General features: G+C 41.6%; 1 protein-coding gene across 3 annotated transcripts in view; it reads right to left on the bottom strand.

Annotated features, from left to right (window-relative positions):
* Positions 1-3,246: 3,246 nt before the first annotated feature.
* The window catches only part of ZNF143 (zinc finger protein 143), a gene marked incomplete at its 5' end in the record, with an annotated part of 32,712 nt that continues 19,895 nt past the window's right edge, over positions 3,247-16,063 (bottom strand). For all 3 annotated transcript variants that reach the window (XM_081099098.1, XM_081099097.1, XM_081099096.1), the window contains 5 exons: positions 3,247-4,223; positions 4,932-5,078; positions 9,395-9,556; positions 12,832-12,980; positions 15,077-15,304. In XM_081099098.1, coding sequence (XP_080955224.1) covers positions 4,140-4,223; positions 4,932-5,078; positions 9,395-9,556; positions 12,832-12,980; positions 15,077-15,304 — 770 coding nt within the window. In that variant the 3' untranslated portion in view covers positions 3,247-4,139. The remainder of the gene's footprint in view (positions 4,224-4,931; positions 5,079-9,394; positions 9,557-12,831; positions 12,981-15,076; positions 15,305-16,063) is intronic.

Here is a 16,063-nt window from a genome sequence, read left to right on the forward strand (position 1 = left end):
CCACCATGGGCGCCAACCTCCACAGGGTGTATGCGCCTGTCACTGACCCTCCTGCACTGGCACCCAGGCCCCTGCCAAAGGCAAGGCACAGCAGCAGTCACAGGGGGAGGGCAAGCAGCGGGAGGCCAGGCAGGGAAGCAGCATCGAGAAGAGAACTCATTGAGACAGGCCACAGGGGGTGGGACTAAGTCCAGGCTCCAAGCCCCCAGTTCCTGCTCCATTCATTGTTCCTTGAGACTTCACTTACAGAACACAGATTCACAGATAAGATGATTAAGAATTTCAAGACTTCAACTCCAGTGTGCATTAACTCCCAAGTGCAGGGTCTTTTTTTTTTTTTTTTTTTAAATAAATTTTACTGATTTTTTTACAGAGAGAAAGGGAGGATAGAGAGTTAGAAACATTGATCAGCTGCCTCCTGCACACCCCACACTGGGGATGTGCCCGCAACCAAGGTACATGCCCTTGACTGGAATCGAACCTGGGACTCTTCAGTCCGCAGGCCAATGCTCTATCCACTGAGCCAAACTGGTCAGGGCCAGAGTGCAGGGTCTTGTTCAACTGCACTGGTCACACGTCCATGACGCCAGCCCTGTTCTTCAGGCAAAAGAAAGGAGGATATTTGTCCCTGTCGGTGTGTCTCAGTGGTTGAGCATTGAGTCATGAACCATGAGGCCACAGTTCGATTCCAGGTCAGGTCACATGCCCGGGTTGTGGGCTTGATCCTCAGTGTGGGCATGCAGGAGGCAGCTGATCAATGATTCTCATCATTGAGGGTTCTCTCTCTCCCTCTCCCTTCCTCTCTGGGAAAAAAAAAAAAATTAAAAAAAATATATATAGTATTCTTTGAAAGATCTCCTCATCCCTAAAGGAAATCTAAGTATAGAAAGTGCTACAGCAGAGGGGGCTGAGGCAGCCTTTTCTACCTTTCCCTCCTGACAACAGACTTCAGCTGTGCCCTTTCCTTTTCACTGTTCCCTCTCACTGTTGGGGTCTGCTGACACTTGACTGGTCTACAATCACATCTGAGCCAGGAAATGCTAGACCCAAAATTCCTTGGGATGATACATGGACATCTAGATTATTTCGGTGCTTAGTGCCTGGTTTCCTAAGGTACTTACCTAGTCCCAGTCCCAGGGCTGCCCCACAGGAAAGCAGCATGAGAGATTGTCCAGTTAGTTTGCTCCTGATGGAGGGTGGCCGAGTTGGGGGTAGTTAGGGAGTGATGTGGCCCCCTGGGCAGCTGCCACCTGTAGAGGATTAAGGAAGCCAATCCCTCATTTTATTCTATTTCCTCTTTTTTCTTTTAATGTATTTTTATTGATTTTAGAGAAGAAGGGAGAGGGTGAGAGAGATAGATATATCAATGATGAGAGAGAATCGTTGATCGGCTGCCTCCTGCATGTCCCCCATTGGGGATCGAGCCTGCAATCCAGGCATGTGCCCTTGACCGGAACCAAACCTGGGACTCTTCAGTCCGCAGGCGGACGCTCTATCCACTGAGCCAAAACAGCTAGTGCTATTTTCTAAATTCTTTCCTTTGTAGTGGCCCGGAGCTGTGTCTGGGATAGAGTGTTTTTCTTGGACTGAAAGGTTTGCCTTGAGCATTGTCTGGATTGTACTGCAGTTATTCTCCTACCGGCTCCTTTTGCTAAAGTGTATTCTTGTTTCATCAAGTGCCTTCGGGGGACTTCAACTTTGGAGGGCTCCTTCCGGCATCCTGCACTGTGAAACCTACACCAGCCTCACTAACTAGCAACTGTCAGCACATCGGCTGGTCTGTCCTTGGGGAAATCCTGCCCCCTCCTGAGGAAGGCATTTTCTTTGAGCTGAGGGATAATCAGGTCCACCAGCAGAGTCCAGCCGGCAAAGGAGCTGTGAGAGGCCCAGGGAAGCGGATAGCTTGGGTTTGGGTCTTGGGAAGCACAGAAGGGCTGGTGGGCCCAGCCCAGGGGCTCCCTATCGGCAGGACAGGGACTGGGAGGCTGGTGCTCCGCCCTGGGACTTTCCAGATTGTTCTCCTGCTCATCCCCTGAGGCCCCTGTCTGAGCCTCAGCAGGCCTCATCTGGGAGTTCTCAGCATGTTTAAATGTCCCTGTCAAGAATGAAGACTGGATCTGCGGGTGACTAAGACCTTTTCTAATGTTATATATCTACGAACAGCTTTGAAGGGCAAGCCACCAATGCCCTGCCCAACTCGGAAAGGTTTCCCATTTCAAATGACTAAGTCATGACCCTTTTTCATTAAGACTTCAAAGAACCTGATCCAAGATAACACTCATCTATATATGTAGAAGTCTAAGCAAGTGACCAGCTGGTAGCTACGATGTGCACTGACCACCAGAGGGGCAGGCACTCAATCCTGGAGCTGCAGAGCCATAGCAACTTTTGTCGAGTGGCCTCTTCCACTCTGGGACCCCTCGGGGGATGTCAGACTGCTGGTTTCTGCAGGATCCCCGCAGACCAGGCCAAGGGACCCTGCTCACTCCGCAGACGCCCTTTGAGCCCTGGCACCAGCTGGGGAGGGATCCCCGAAGGTTGGCTCCAGGATGTGTCTGGCCTGTCTTGCCCAGTCCTGCTCCACCGGCCACCTTCTAATTTACTTTCAATGTGCATGAGTCTGTGCACAGGGCCTCTAGCATTAAATAAAACAGCCTGACATTTTTTCCTTTTTTATTGTAAAGCTGGAAATGAAAACCAGCCACATGTCAGCTCTCTGGCAAACAAAGCATGGAGAATGACAGCGACCAAGTGATTGTTGCAGGACAACCCTCCACCCCCATCCCCATTTTTTTAATCTTTAGCTGAATTTCTGACATTAGAGATGGTTTTCCAAGTGCTCAGATTATTAGGTAACCAGAAACCAAAGCTCATATTGATAATCTTTGCCATAAATTATCATCTGAGAAGGCAGCTGTGGCGTGGTGAAATACACACTGGATTTGGGAGTCAGAAAGTCTGGGTTCTCAAGTCCTTGCTCTGCCCCTTCACAGCTATAGACCTGGGTAAGACACTTAACTTCTTTGGAACTTCACTTTCCTCCTGTGCAAATATGGGATTGTAAATTCCATATATCTCACAAAACTGTTATGAGTACATAAAAATGTATAGAATAGTACTTATTCGGTGCTTGATCTACAATATACTCTCAATCATGTGTGCTGGGTTATAATCTATTACATTCGTGGTATTTTCTGTAACAGTTCCCCCCACCCCCATACCAATTTAATAAAACAAATATAAAGGTAACATTTTAAAAATTGCTGTATTCAAAATAATAAACTTTAGGGTAAATAAGCTTTAAAACAAAAGTACATAAGCAAAAAAATAAATAATTTACACCAACCCACTAACCTTATTTTCAGAGTAAAGCCCCTGTTATCTGGGCTCCAGATTGTGGTCAAACTTTGATAGTGCATTATTTTTTTTAAAAACAGTAACAAAAACATGAACACTAAGTAAAGTCTTTAACAAAACCAAAGTACTGGATTTAGCTTTTTAATCTTAAGTAACCAAACTTTGTAATTTTATACATAATCCAATGTAGTGCTAATATAATTAGCATTTCAGCTTGAAGAGCTGGTAATTAACAGGAATGGAAGCCTTAATGAACAGTCTTCAAACCATGAGACACAAATAAAAACAGACAAATATACAGTAGAACAAAAGCTGCAGACACTCTACTAACCGGGGGAAATATTTGGAGGCTTTACATTCTTTATTATCCATGATGGCTTTTGGAATTATGATTGTGTGACATATAGAACCTTTGATATTTTAGATATAGCCTTTATTTGTGTGGTTTTTTTTTCACAGTAAGTTAAAAATCCACCCTAAGTCTCGGTAAGACTTCACTGTCTTATAGAAAGACTCTAGGAGTCTGCAATGTGATAAAAGAGTAATGTGAAAATTTACTGGATTGCCCTAATTTCATACTTCCTTGTACACAATGAACCAATTTGGAAATCTATTCCAAGGATTATATGCACAAAAGTGTCAAGAATAAAATGTTCTCCACTCTTGCATAAAAACGTGTACAGTGTTGAGGAATGGAAAAGTTATCATTTTCCTGGGCCCCGGGCTTCCTGGAGCTCTGCTGCCTGAAGATGAAAGGCTCCCCGGCTTTATTGCTCTCGGGATTAGTCATCCAGCCCTGGTGTTTCTCCTTGTTGGATCCTGGATGCTATTCTGATGGCTTCTTCCAGAGATGGCTGTTCTCCAAGCTGAAACAGGAACATACACAAACCCACAATCAAGATAATGCCAAAAGAATCTTACATGCCAGAAGTGGGATTTCTGGCACCTGGGCTTGTTAAACAACCTCCACTTGATCCTATCAGTAAGAGAAAATAAAAACTAAAACAAACCCAATTCTTACAGGGGAAAATAATACAGTTTCTTTATTTAGGATTTTGATAAACTTTTGCACATGCAAGGGACAAAAGACAGTCATCTTTTCCAAGGGAGGTAATTTAGAGCGCTTCCTGAGCCTTTAGCTTCTATGCCCATAAGCTAAATTAAAACCAATGGCTGGAATTTTCATCAGTGTGTTCTTTTTTAATCCTCAACTGAGGATATTTTTCCATTGATTTTTAGAGTTAAAGAGAGGGAAAGACAGAGAGAAATGTCGATGTGAGAGAAACGCATTGATTGGCTGCCTCCTGCATGAGCCCCAACCAGGGCCTGGGCCAAGGAGGAGCCTGCAACCTAGGTACATGCCCTAGATCAGAATCGAACCCAGTACCCTTTGGTCTGCAGGCTGATGCTCTATCCACTGAGCCAAACCAGCTAGGGCCTAATTAGACTTTTTTTCTGAGAGTTAAGATAGCTGGCTTGATGCATATGGGATACATACTAGAAGCTTTATTTTTCTCACTAAAAATTCCCCTAGAATATGCAAAGTTAGGGAAGACAGCTGCCTCTGGACTCACCTGAACTGCAATCTGGGTACCATTGGATGTTGCCACTAAGGTCAGAGGTCTGGTTTCTGTGGTTACTAAGTGATGGCTGTGCTGCTGGTGCCCCATTTCTGATGAGGCAGTGTGGAATGCTGCCAAGTCCTGAGCCACAATTGCAACCTTAACCAAAAAATACACAAAAGAATTAAAACTATGATTTTAAAAATACATATATATTTTTATTAATTTCAGAGAGGAAGGGAGAGGGAGGAAGAGAGAGATAGAAACATCAATGAGAGAGAATCATGGATTGGCTGCTTCCTGCACACCCCTTACTGGGGATTGAGCCTGCAACCTGGGCATATGCCCTTGACTGGAATTGAACCTGGGACCCTTCAATCTGCAGGCCAATGCTCTATCCACTGAGCCAAACCAGCTAGGGCTAAAAAAATTATGATTTAAAGAGGTTAAAATCCTTTCAATGAAAAGGACTGTCTTCAAATTCAAAAGGAAAAACTCCCTTCTGACCACAGAGCTGCAGAAGCCTGAAGCTGAAGAGACTTTCCTTATATATTGTCTGCTCTGGACTCCTCTTTTGAGAATACCGAGGCTCAGAAAGAAGGGATTTGTCCGAGATTATGGAGCGAGGCAATGGGATCGCAGGGCAGAGGATACTGGAGAAGTGGATCCCTATCACAGACTGTTACTCAGGGGAGACATGACTGTGCCTGGGCTCTATTACCCCTAAGCGGGTGCTTGGAAAGTTACACATGTGCAATAATTCAAATAGCAAATGTCTATTTCCAAGTTTGGAGCAGTGGTCGATAATACACTGTTTTCTCCTGTTTACCCGTTACCTTTTCATTAGACTCCAGGAAAATGGAAAGGACCAGTAGCATTACTGACAAATAGCAACATATCTTGTTATACTCATTTCCTATTTTGGATGCCATGGAATCTTTGCATATTGTTGCTGAAGCATCTATCCAGACTGGTTAAAAGTGCTTTCATGGCTCTTAAACCACAAATGTAACTCTTCCTATGTAGATAACATGGAAAATGGCATCAACTACTTCTGTTATATGATATTCTAAAATTTTGCTCAGCCAAACTCAGAGGAAGAATAGATTAAAAACTAAAATTTGTTTTTCTTGGCCACTAGTCCACTAAAATGCTAAACTGGATCAATCCCAGCAATGTTTCATAATCTAGTAACAGAGTTTGGCCCAGCAAGGGCAGTGATTTATATCGGACTAACCCATCCTGCAGATAACTATCATAAACTGTGGACAAAAATAGGAAAAAGCAACTGTCGAAGGCATTGAAGAATGAGGAAAAGCAGGCAGAAACTGCAGGGGATTCTCAAAAAAGGAAACCATGTTGGTTCACATCTCTGCTGAAATAGCTTTTTCACTGAGACCACTCCCCAGTCTGCGCAGCACAGGGCAACTTAACGTATGAGATAATGGAGTCCAGGGCTGCCAGAATGGCTATACATTGGGAGGAATATTCTAGAAAGGAGAAAACCAGAGGGACCCCCCCCCAAATCTGTGTATAAACTCTCCCCAATTCCTTAAGACCCCAGAACTGCCAGTGTATCGGTAAGTTCCAATAATTCTGGTAGAAAGCAGCAGCTGGATGTCTGAAAAAGTGGAGATTTCAGCAACACTCACCACAGGAGAGACAACATTTAGTTTCTATCCTGCCAAGTTAGAGTGTCTGGACTACAAATAATGCTAAAGCCTGCCCTTCATAAATCCACAGGTGGAGTCTGAACACCCCGAGTAGATCATCAACATCTGCACAATGGCCTACAGCTGCAGCAGAGAAGCAATGGCAGTAGCTGGTCCTCACGTAAAACCTCCCACCCTTGTGATATCCCTAGTGCTGGAAGCAGACTGATTTCATTCCAGCCCTCAAAGCCTTGTCTTCTGAGAATTTTCCTATCTCTCCAGAGAACTGTCCTAGCCCACAGGCTACAGATAAGCTGCATAAGAATGTTTGCTTTAGGGTCACTATCTTTCCAGACCTGCAACTATAATTAGTACAAGGTATATTTACCCAAGCTGAGTTATAAACCCAACCAAGTATTCCAGAGCCATGGAAATGGCTGCAAACTGATTAGGTGGGACCATTCTATAAGACAGCCTGAAAGTTGTGTTGTTTTGTGTGTTTTTTGCATAAGGTATAATTAGCAAGCAATAAATAAGTCCCCATCTTAGGTGCTCTATTGCGTTTTGACAGATAATCTGTGAAACTGGCACCTAAAACAAGATATAGTACAGTTCCTCCATATTCCCTGCCATCAATGTCCTTCCCGAGCCAAGCAGAACTTTCTGATTTCTATCGCATGGATTTGTTTTGTCTGCTCTTGGATTTCATACAAGTGGAATCATACAGTATGAATTCTAGTGGAATTTCTGGGTCAAAGAGCAGAGGTATGTTCGACTTTATAAGAAACTGCTAAACTGTTCTTCTAAGTGGTGGTATCATTTTACACTCCCACTAGCGTATATGAATGTTCCAGTTACTTCACATCTTTGCCAACATTTGGTTTTAAGTCTTCTTTTATTTTAGCCATTTTCCTGTGTCTGAAAAGGTATCTCACTGAGATTTTAATTTGCTCTTCTTTAATGACTAAAGATGTTAAGTACTTTTTGTGTTATTGCGAGTCATTCTTTTGTAAGGGGTCTGTTAAATAAGCAATCAAATGTGCTCTTTTTAAAAACTTTATTTATTTATTCTGCTCATTTTTAATGGGCTGTTCATGTTTTTATTATTGATTTGTAGAGGGTTTCTCATATATATCCAATACAAGTTCACTGTCAGATATATAAATACTGTGACTAACTTTTTCCCAGTTTGACACTTTTTCTTAGTGATATATTTTGGTGAGCAGAATTAATTTTGATGAAGTCCAATTGGTCAGTTTTCTCTTTTGTTAGTACATTCTGTATCTTAAATCTTTTCTCTAAGGCTGCAAAATACTCAATTCTCCAGAAGCTTTAAGATTCTGAGTTTTGTATTTCAAGGTGTAGAAGAACTTCAACTTTGTTCTTTTTTCAATATTGTTTTGGCTTTTATAGGTCCTTTGCATTTTCAGGTAAATTTTAGAATTGGATTATCTATATCATAAAAAAAAAGTCTGCTGAAATTTTTATTATGACGGTATTGAAATCTATAAATGAATTTACAAAGAATGAGAGCTACTAATTAAGACAGACTCTCACTGCAGTGAAACTTAACATTGCCTTCAGCACTGTACAAGAACAGTTTTTAAATGTATTAATCAATATCATGTATTTTAATGAAAATAAAAAATTAGAACTACAAAGAGATACATCAGATTGACAAAAAAAAGGATTTTTTTCCACAGGGAAAAAAAAGGGAAGAGTAGCTTGGCACTCTCAAATACTGCCAGCAGGAATATAGAGTGGCACAACCCTAGAAGGGAAGTTGGGCAACACATTACAATTGCAAACCCATATATCTTTTTACCCACCAATTCCGCTCTAGGGATTTACCTACAAGATATACTCATACACATGCAAAATCACATGTGCACAAGGTTATGTGCTATTTGAAACAGCAAAAATCAAATGAATTATGGCATACCCATACAGTGGAATACAATATAGATTAAAAAAAGAATGAGGAAGCTCTCTATATAATGAAATACACTTTCTAGATATATTAGTAAATTAAAAAACCAACAAGGTAAAGAACAGTTTACTACCATAAAAAAAAGGAAATGGGGAAAATGACTGTATTTGTTTGTATATGCTTCATGAATCATTGGAAGAATACACGAGAAACCAATAAATGTGGATTATCTCTACGGGGCAAGAACTAGGTTGATGGAGGCAGGGGTGGGAAGACTTTTTTTTTTGTAAGAGAACATATATCGGGTAAATTACAGAGGCAGAAAAAGTAATTCCTAGAAGAAATGGGCTTAGGAAGTTATGGAGGTAAAGGAAGGGAATTTGGAACTTGGGAGTGAGGAAGCGAATGGTGAAGGGTGGGGGGCATGAGGGAAAGGGGAAGGCATGAGCGTATTCCTGGACTCCTGGGAGGGAGAGTGCCAGAATGAAGATTTTTCAATGCATACCTGTATATACGTTCTGATTTTTGAACTATGTGAATATATTATATATTCAAAAAATTAAATAAACTAAATTTTGCAAATGAATTTTCCCCTAAGAGTCTGAGGATGATGATGATTGTAGGAAGAGCTATCATTAATGAACACTTAATGGGCTGAGTAGTTTAAATGCACTACCTCAATCAATCCTTATGTCAGTCTTATGGGCCAGATGCAACACTCCTATTTTTACAGATGATGAAAACAAACTCAGAGGGTTATGTAACTTAGAAACTGTAAAACTGGGATCAATTTGAAGTTTCTGTGCTTAACTGCTATATCACACTGTACATCTATTAACAATTTTGATACTGACATGTTTTGATTGATATAAAAGAAGAAAAAAAACAATTACCTGCTGCCCTTCTGTACCCTCGGCAGTTACCATAGCAACTGAGTGTGTCCCTGCTGAGGAGATGACTGCATCGTGAGCAGGGACTGTGATGGGCGTGCCATCCTGCGTTACCATTGTGATGGTATTGCCAATGGCTTGCATGTCAGCTTGAGATATGTTAACCTGCAATACAATGCATTTTACAAATCAGTCAATGTTTCTTGTTATATTTGACAATCTTTATGAAGGACTAGGCCTAACCCTTGTATAAATCTACTCTGCGGAGAGCAAATAAACATCTTCTATTTTAGAAGGAGGTTATCAGAAAATTTCTTAAATACATTTTCTCCTCTCCATCTCTACTGCCAATTTAGACCCTTACCTTTCTCTCATCTGACTTCCCACAAACACCACTTCTTTCCAGGTATCCAGTCTAACCCTCCCTAAACACCCTCTGCCTTGACACCTTTCTACAAAAACAAATTTCAATATGCTCCCTGATTAAATGTCCAGTGACTCCCTATCACTACAGTTCATTACACGGCATTTGTGACCTTTCATGATTGGCCTTTCACAGCCTCTCCAGACTCTTCTTCCAATACTTCCAAACTAACCACTTGGCACTCTCACCACAACTAACCATTTGCAGTACCAGACTATTATATCTTCATGACTTTGCTCTTTCCTTCAATCTCTCCCTTGCAAACTCATGAATATTTTTTAAAAATATATTTTATTGATTTCTTTTAAAGAGAGGAAGGGAGAGGGATAGAGAGTTAGAAACATCGATGAGAGAGAAGCATCAATCAGCTGCCTCCTCCACACCCCCTACTGGGGATGTGCCCGCTACCAAGGTATGTGCTCTTTACCAGAATCGAACCCGGGACCCTTGAGTCCACAGGCTGACGCTCCATCCACTGAGCCAAACCAGTTACGGCACGCATGAATATTTTTCATGATCCAACTGAATAGCCATTCTCTATAAGGGCCTCCAAGATTCCTTCAGGAAAAATCATTTACTTCTTCCTCCAGACTGCCATAGCACTCAACTATATACCCATCTTTATGAGACTCTAGAGCAGTGATGGTGAACCTATGACACGCATGTCAGAGGTAACACGCAAACTCATTTTTTTGGTTGATTTTTCTTTGTTAAATGGCATTTAAATATATAAAATAAATATCAAAAATATAAATCTTTGTTTTACTATGGTTGCAAATATCAGAAAATTTCTATATGTGACACGGCACCAGAGTTAAGTTATGGTTTTTCAAAATGCTGACATGCCAAGCTCAAAAGGTTCGCCATCACTGCTCTAGAGGCCTGGTGCACGACATTTGTGCACTTGGGGGCGGCCTTTAGCCCAGCCTGCGCCCTCTCGCAGTCCAGGAGCCCTCGGGGGATGTCCAACTGGAGCAGGCCTAAGCCATTAGTTGGACATCCTTGGTACTGCTGCAGAGGCAGAAGAGGCTCCCGCCACCACCACTGCACTCGCCAGCAGTGAGCCTGGCTTCTGGCTGAGCAGCACTCTCCCTGTGGGAGTGCACTGACCACCAGGGAGCAGCTCCTGCATTGAGTGTCTGCCCCCTGGTGGTCAGTGCATGTCAAAGAGATCGGTTGTTCCACCGTTTGGTCAATTTGCATATTAGCTTTTTATTATATAGGATTGTTTATTTTAGGAAGGTCTCTCTCCTATTAGACTATGATAATTCCTTCCTGTGCTCCCCACACTAAGTCTACCAAAATGTCTAGCACTGGATAGATGTTCAATAAATGTTTGTTGTTTAATTGACTAAAGGAATGGAACAGAAACCTAATTCCTGAAGAGAATGGGAAGGTTACCAGAAAATACAACATTGTAGTGGGGAAAATAGCTGTTTGGGAGCATGTGAAGAGGGATTAAACTCATTCTATATAGTCAAAGAGGAGCCACTAAGTAGATGACATGGTAGTAGGTTGCTGTGTGATAAACACTGTAATTATCCAAAAATGGAACAGGCTGCCTCTTAAGAGAGAAACTGCCTCATGTATTTTAGGGCTGCTTTGGAGAGAATTTCTCCTATAGTAGGGAGGGAGGGAGGTTAGATCAAATGATCTCCAGAGGGCCTTGTCTGTGTGGAATTAGTGATGTCAAAAGTTAAGGGGAGGGCCCAGCTGGTGTGGCTCAGTGGTTGAGTGCTGACTCATGCACCAAGAGTTTGAAAGTTCGATTCACAGTCAGGGCACATGTCTGGGTTGTGGGCTCCATCTCTGGTGGGAGGCATGTAGGATTGATGTTTCTCTCTCCTTGATGTTTCTATCTCTCTCTCCCTTTCCTTTCCTCTTTCTCTCTCAAAACCAATTTAAAAAAGAAAAAAAGTAAGGAGGTGTTAAATGGGATGGCACAAGAGCTTCAGATTTTCCAATCCTGACTACGTTCTGCCTCCTAGCTAACACTAGCATCTTAACAGTTACCAACACAAATGGCAGATTAATCATGGGAGGTAAAGCTCTGAGAGACAGAGGTTAGGAGGGAGTTTCCCAAGGAAAAGGCAGATATAGAAGGTAATGAATCCCAGATGCCTATTTCCACCAGGCGCTAAGCCCATCTTAGCTAGAGCTTAAAAATAAAATCTAGTCTGAACTGTTTTAGGCTAGTGGCATATAGAAAAACAATAACAAGTTTGACTATTGGAGAACAACTATTACATTGCTTTTCCTGGGGAAATCAAGATACCTGTTCTACTAATTATGTGAAGCTCCCATGACTCCATGTAGGGAGAGTGCCACACTTTGGAAATTTTACAGGTTTGCCCATCACTGACTTCCTAGGGTCTTTTAATGATGCCATCATCATAGAGCCAAAGCTATGTGATTTCTTTTTTATTTTAATATTTTTATTGATTTCAGAGAGGAAGGGAGAGAGAGAGAGAGAAACATCAATGATGGCAGAGAATCATTGATTGGCTGCCTCCTGCACGCCCCCAACTGGGGATTGAGCCCACAACCTGGGCATGTGCCCTTGACCAGAATCAAACCCAGGACTCTTCAGCCAGCAGGCCAACATTCTATCCACTGAGCCAAACTGGCTTGGGCTCTGCTGATGTCTTAATCTCACCTCCTGGACCTATTTAGCCACCAAGTCCTATACCTTCTCTGAACTGTGTTTCACATGCATCCATTACTTTTCAAGTCCTCAATTTCACTGCGGTAATGACCTTCATCGCCTTGCCTTTGAACTATACCAGTAATACCATCTGAGTTCTAGAGTCATAAACCTTCTCTCTACTAATCTCTCTGCAGGTAGACTCAGCATGCTACTGAAAAACCTTTAGGAAAGCTAGCAGTGCCTACAAGCTCAGGTCCAAACTTTATGCCCTGATATTCAAGGATTTCCTCAAGTGGGACCTAATCTGACTTTCAAGCCCAGGTTCAGAGAAATATTATTAAACTTGTTTGGCTTTTGGTGCATACTTACATGCTGAGTCCCATCCTGGGATATGAGTGTAACCTGTTGACTCAACCCAGACTGGGTTACCGTGGCTACTTGTGTAGACACAACATCATCCCCTTCTACACCTGTGACATATGTGATCTGGGGCCCTTTAAGAACATCTTCACCTTGACCTGTTTAAAACAAATGAATCATTTATTTGACCAATCAACCAAGATGCTTAGAAAACAGAGGATATTTTAAATATTAAATAAATATTATACAAATTAAAGTAGATGTATTATAGTCTACATAATGAAAATGGTTTCCAGCACCTCCTTCCAATTCTTCTAACTCCATTTTTGCGAAGTAAAAGCAAATCAAGGCAGACTGAACCAAACCTTTCAACATCAAAGTTAAGTGTTCTAATTTTGGGAAACTTCTCTTATTCTCTTAGTTGGAGTAATTACTGATACTACACATGTATGTTGGGGGAGTGAGTGGGGGAACTAACAGGAAGACTTGACTGGCAAATAATCCTTCCACTATGGCAATTTCTTACAGTCACTTAAGAAGCTGTTAAAAATGATAAGACAATCTTCATAAACATTAACCACAAATCTGAATGGGGTGTAAATGCAAACTATGAATAGGAAATTGATTGCAAGTCATCAGTACACAATGACATCATTGTGTAAAGACGATGTAATGGCATGTTATCTGGGGTAAGCTTAATCATTTAATAAGTGACAGAATAGGAACCACCATCCACTTCTTTATTTCAAAAAGAACCAGCAAGTAAACAGAAATTTCAACAGTTCATTACTGCAATACTTGGCAACCAGGAAGATTTCTGAACCCTCTCTTCTTCTATCTTTTTCCACCGCTAATAAAGGCAGGAATAGGGTAAATGTACATTTTTTTCCTTCAAAGGACATAATATGCTAATTTAAGAGTAGTTCTCAAAGTTAGTGGTTGATGCATGCACTCATATGGCTATAGTCATCCTGGCATAATTTCCATGGCAGTCATTACTTTGTTTTTCCTGTTGTCCTATTCCATAGCTATTTATATATCACTAGAGGCCTGGTGCATGGATTCATGCACCGGTGGGGTCCCTTGGTCTGGCCTGCAGGGATCGGCCGACACAACCTGGGCATGTGCCCTTGGCGGAATTGAACCCGGGACCCTTCAGTCTGTAGGCCGATGGTCTATCCACTGAGCCAAACCCTGTAGGGCCACCTAAATGTTTTCAATGCTTCATCAGTTGTTAAGAATGGGAATGGTTTGTGTGTGTGTGTGTGTGTGTGTGTGTGTGTGTGTGTTTAATTTTCAAATTTATCTCACTTAGGAGGTATTCAGTGAAACATTAAGATAATCTGTAAGTTGTTTTTGTTTTAGAAAAATCTATTCATTTTCCTTATTTACCTAAGCTGAGTTATTTAACTAAAATCACAGAATGTAGTTTTCCAAAGTATTTTTTCAATAGTTTATTCTTAATGAAATGAATGTTTTTGTCTCCTACAACACTACCCAACAGCACATGAATCAATTAAGTTATTTGGGAGTGCTTCACTGCTCTTATGCCTAAGATCAACATCCTTAACACATCCCTAACCCAGCTGCCCCTGCCTGGCTCTCCAGCCTCGTTTGATGACACCTTCCAGGCAGAAGTGCCACACTGGCCAGGCTCCTCTCAGTCTCCGATTTACTTTGCTCTCTCCAACCTCAGGGGTTTTCCATGTGCCATTCCCTCTATTTGAAATGTTTCTTTTGGCCTTTGCTCTGCCCCTCCCTCCCCCCACCTCCCACCTCTCCACCTAGTTAACACTCTAGATCTCAAAAATCACTTCCTCAGGGAAGTTTTCTCTGATGTCCAGACTAGACGAAAGTTCCCTTCTTTTTTTTTAATATATTTTATTTATGTTTTACAGAGAGGAAGGGAGAAGGATAGAGAGTTAGAAACATCGATGAGAGAGAAACACCAATCAGCTGCCTCCTGCATACCCCTTACTGGGGATGTGCCTGAAACCAAGGTACATGCCCTTGACCGGAATCGAACCTGGAACCTTTCAGTCCGCAGGCCGACGCTCTATCCACTGAGCCAAACCGGCGGGGCGAAAGTTCCCTTCTTATACATCCTGAAGTACTTTCTTTGATAGCACTTACCACAATTATAAATTGTATGGTTGTGTGATTATTTAAATGAAGCTCTATCAGTTGAGAAAATACTATAAATCATAAATTACTGCTGATTCTCAAACACAGAGACACTAGACAAAGTCCTCACCTGGGGGAGGCTCGAAGAAGGCTTCCTGCTCCTCCTCGATTGGCTCTGTGTCGTTGTGGGCGGTCCGTTTGTGCATGGCCAGCGTGGAGATCTGCTTATATGTCTTCCCACAGTGGTTACAGTTGTAAGGTTTGGAATGAGTGTGAACAACATGATGTTTATACAAACTAGAATATTCTGTAAACCTTTTATCACACCCAGGGACTGTACAAACATATGGCTTTTCCCCTAAGTAAAGAAAGGCAAAAAACCCAAAACAAAATAAATAAACTTTTACACATGAAGGCATAATCATTCCATACTTTGGGAGAAGGGGGAGGAAAACGGGCTATAATGGCAAAAAGAAGTAGTTTCCAAATCCCTTTCTATCCTGTTATGAGCAGCTCACAAGAAAAGACTCCCTAACAATGCTTTTGATTTGGTTAACGGGTAGTCTGCACCCTGAATGTCATCCTGTGTCTGAACACCACTTTCCCCTTAATTTCAAGGGATGAGAAAATTAAGGATGAAGATGTTTTATTGTAGATAAAACTGCAATCTACCCATAACTAGATAATCTAGATATGATTAATGATATCATACTAATAATGACAATAAATACAATTATTATTATAACTAATGCAGTTTACTGTAAGGATTTTATAAACATCATAGACCAGCTGTCTCCTGCACGCCCCCTACTGGGGATTGAGCCCGAAACCTAGGCATGTGCCCTAACCGGAAATCAAACCATGATCTCCTGGTTCATAGATTGATGCTCAACCACTGAACCACGCCGGGGGGCAAAAATGAAAAATATTAGAGCTATAAAACGAATGCAAATTATATGATCAAAATATAATTTTTCTTCCAACCTACAGCCACCTTTTTAGACCTCTTAGGGTTTTATAGGCAATTTTCCACTTTCTTAGAAAATACATTAACTTAATTATGCAGGGAAAATAATAGCAATAACATATAACACACAATGCAAGCATAAGATATAAC

Source organism: Myotis nattereri (assembly GCF_964212035.1).
Source record: "Myotis nattereri genome assembly, chromosome: 9".
In the NCBI taxonomy this organism is placed as follows: Eukaryota; Metazoa; Chordata; class Mammalia; order Chiroptera; family Vespertilionidae; genus Myotis; species Myotis nattereri.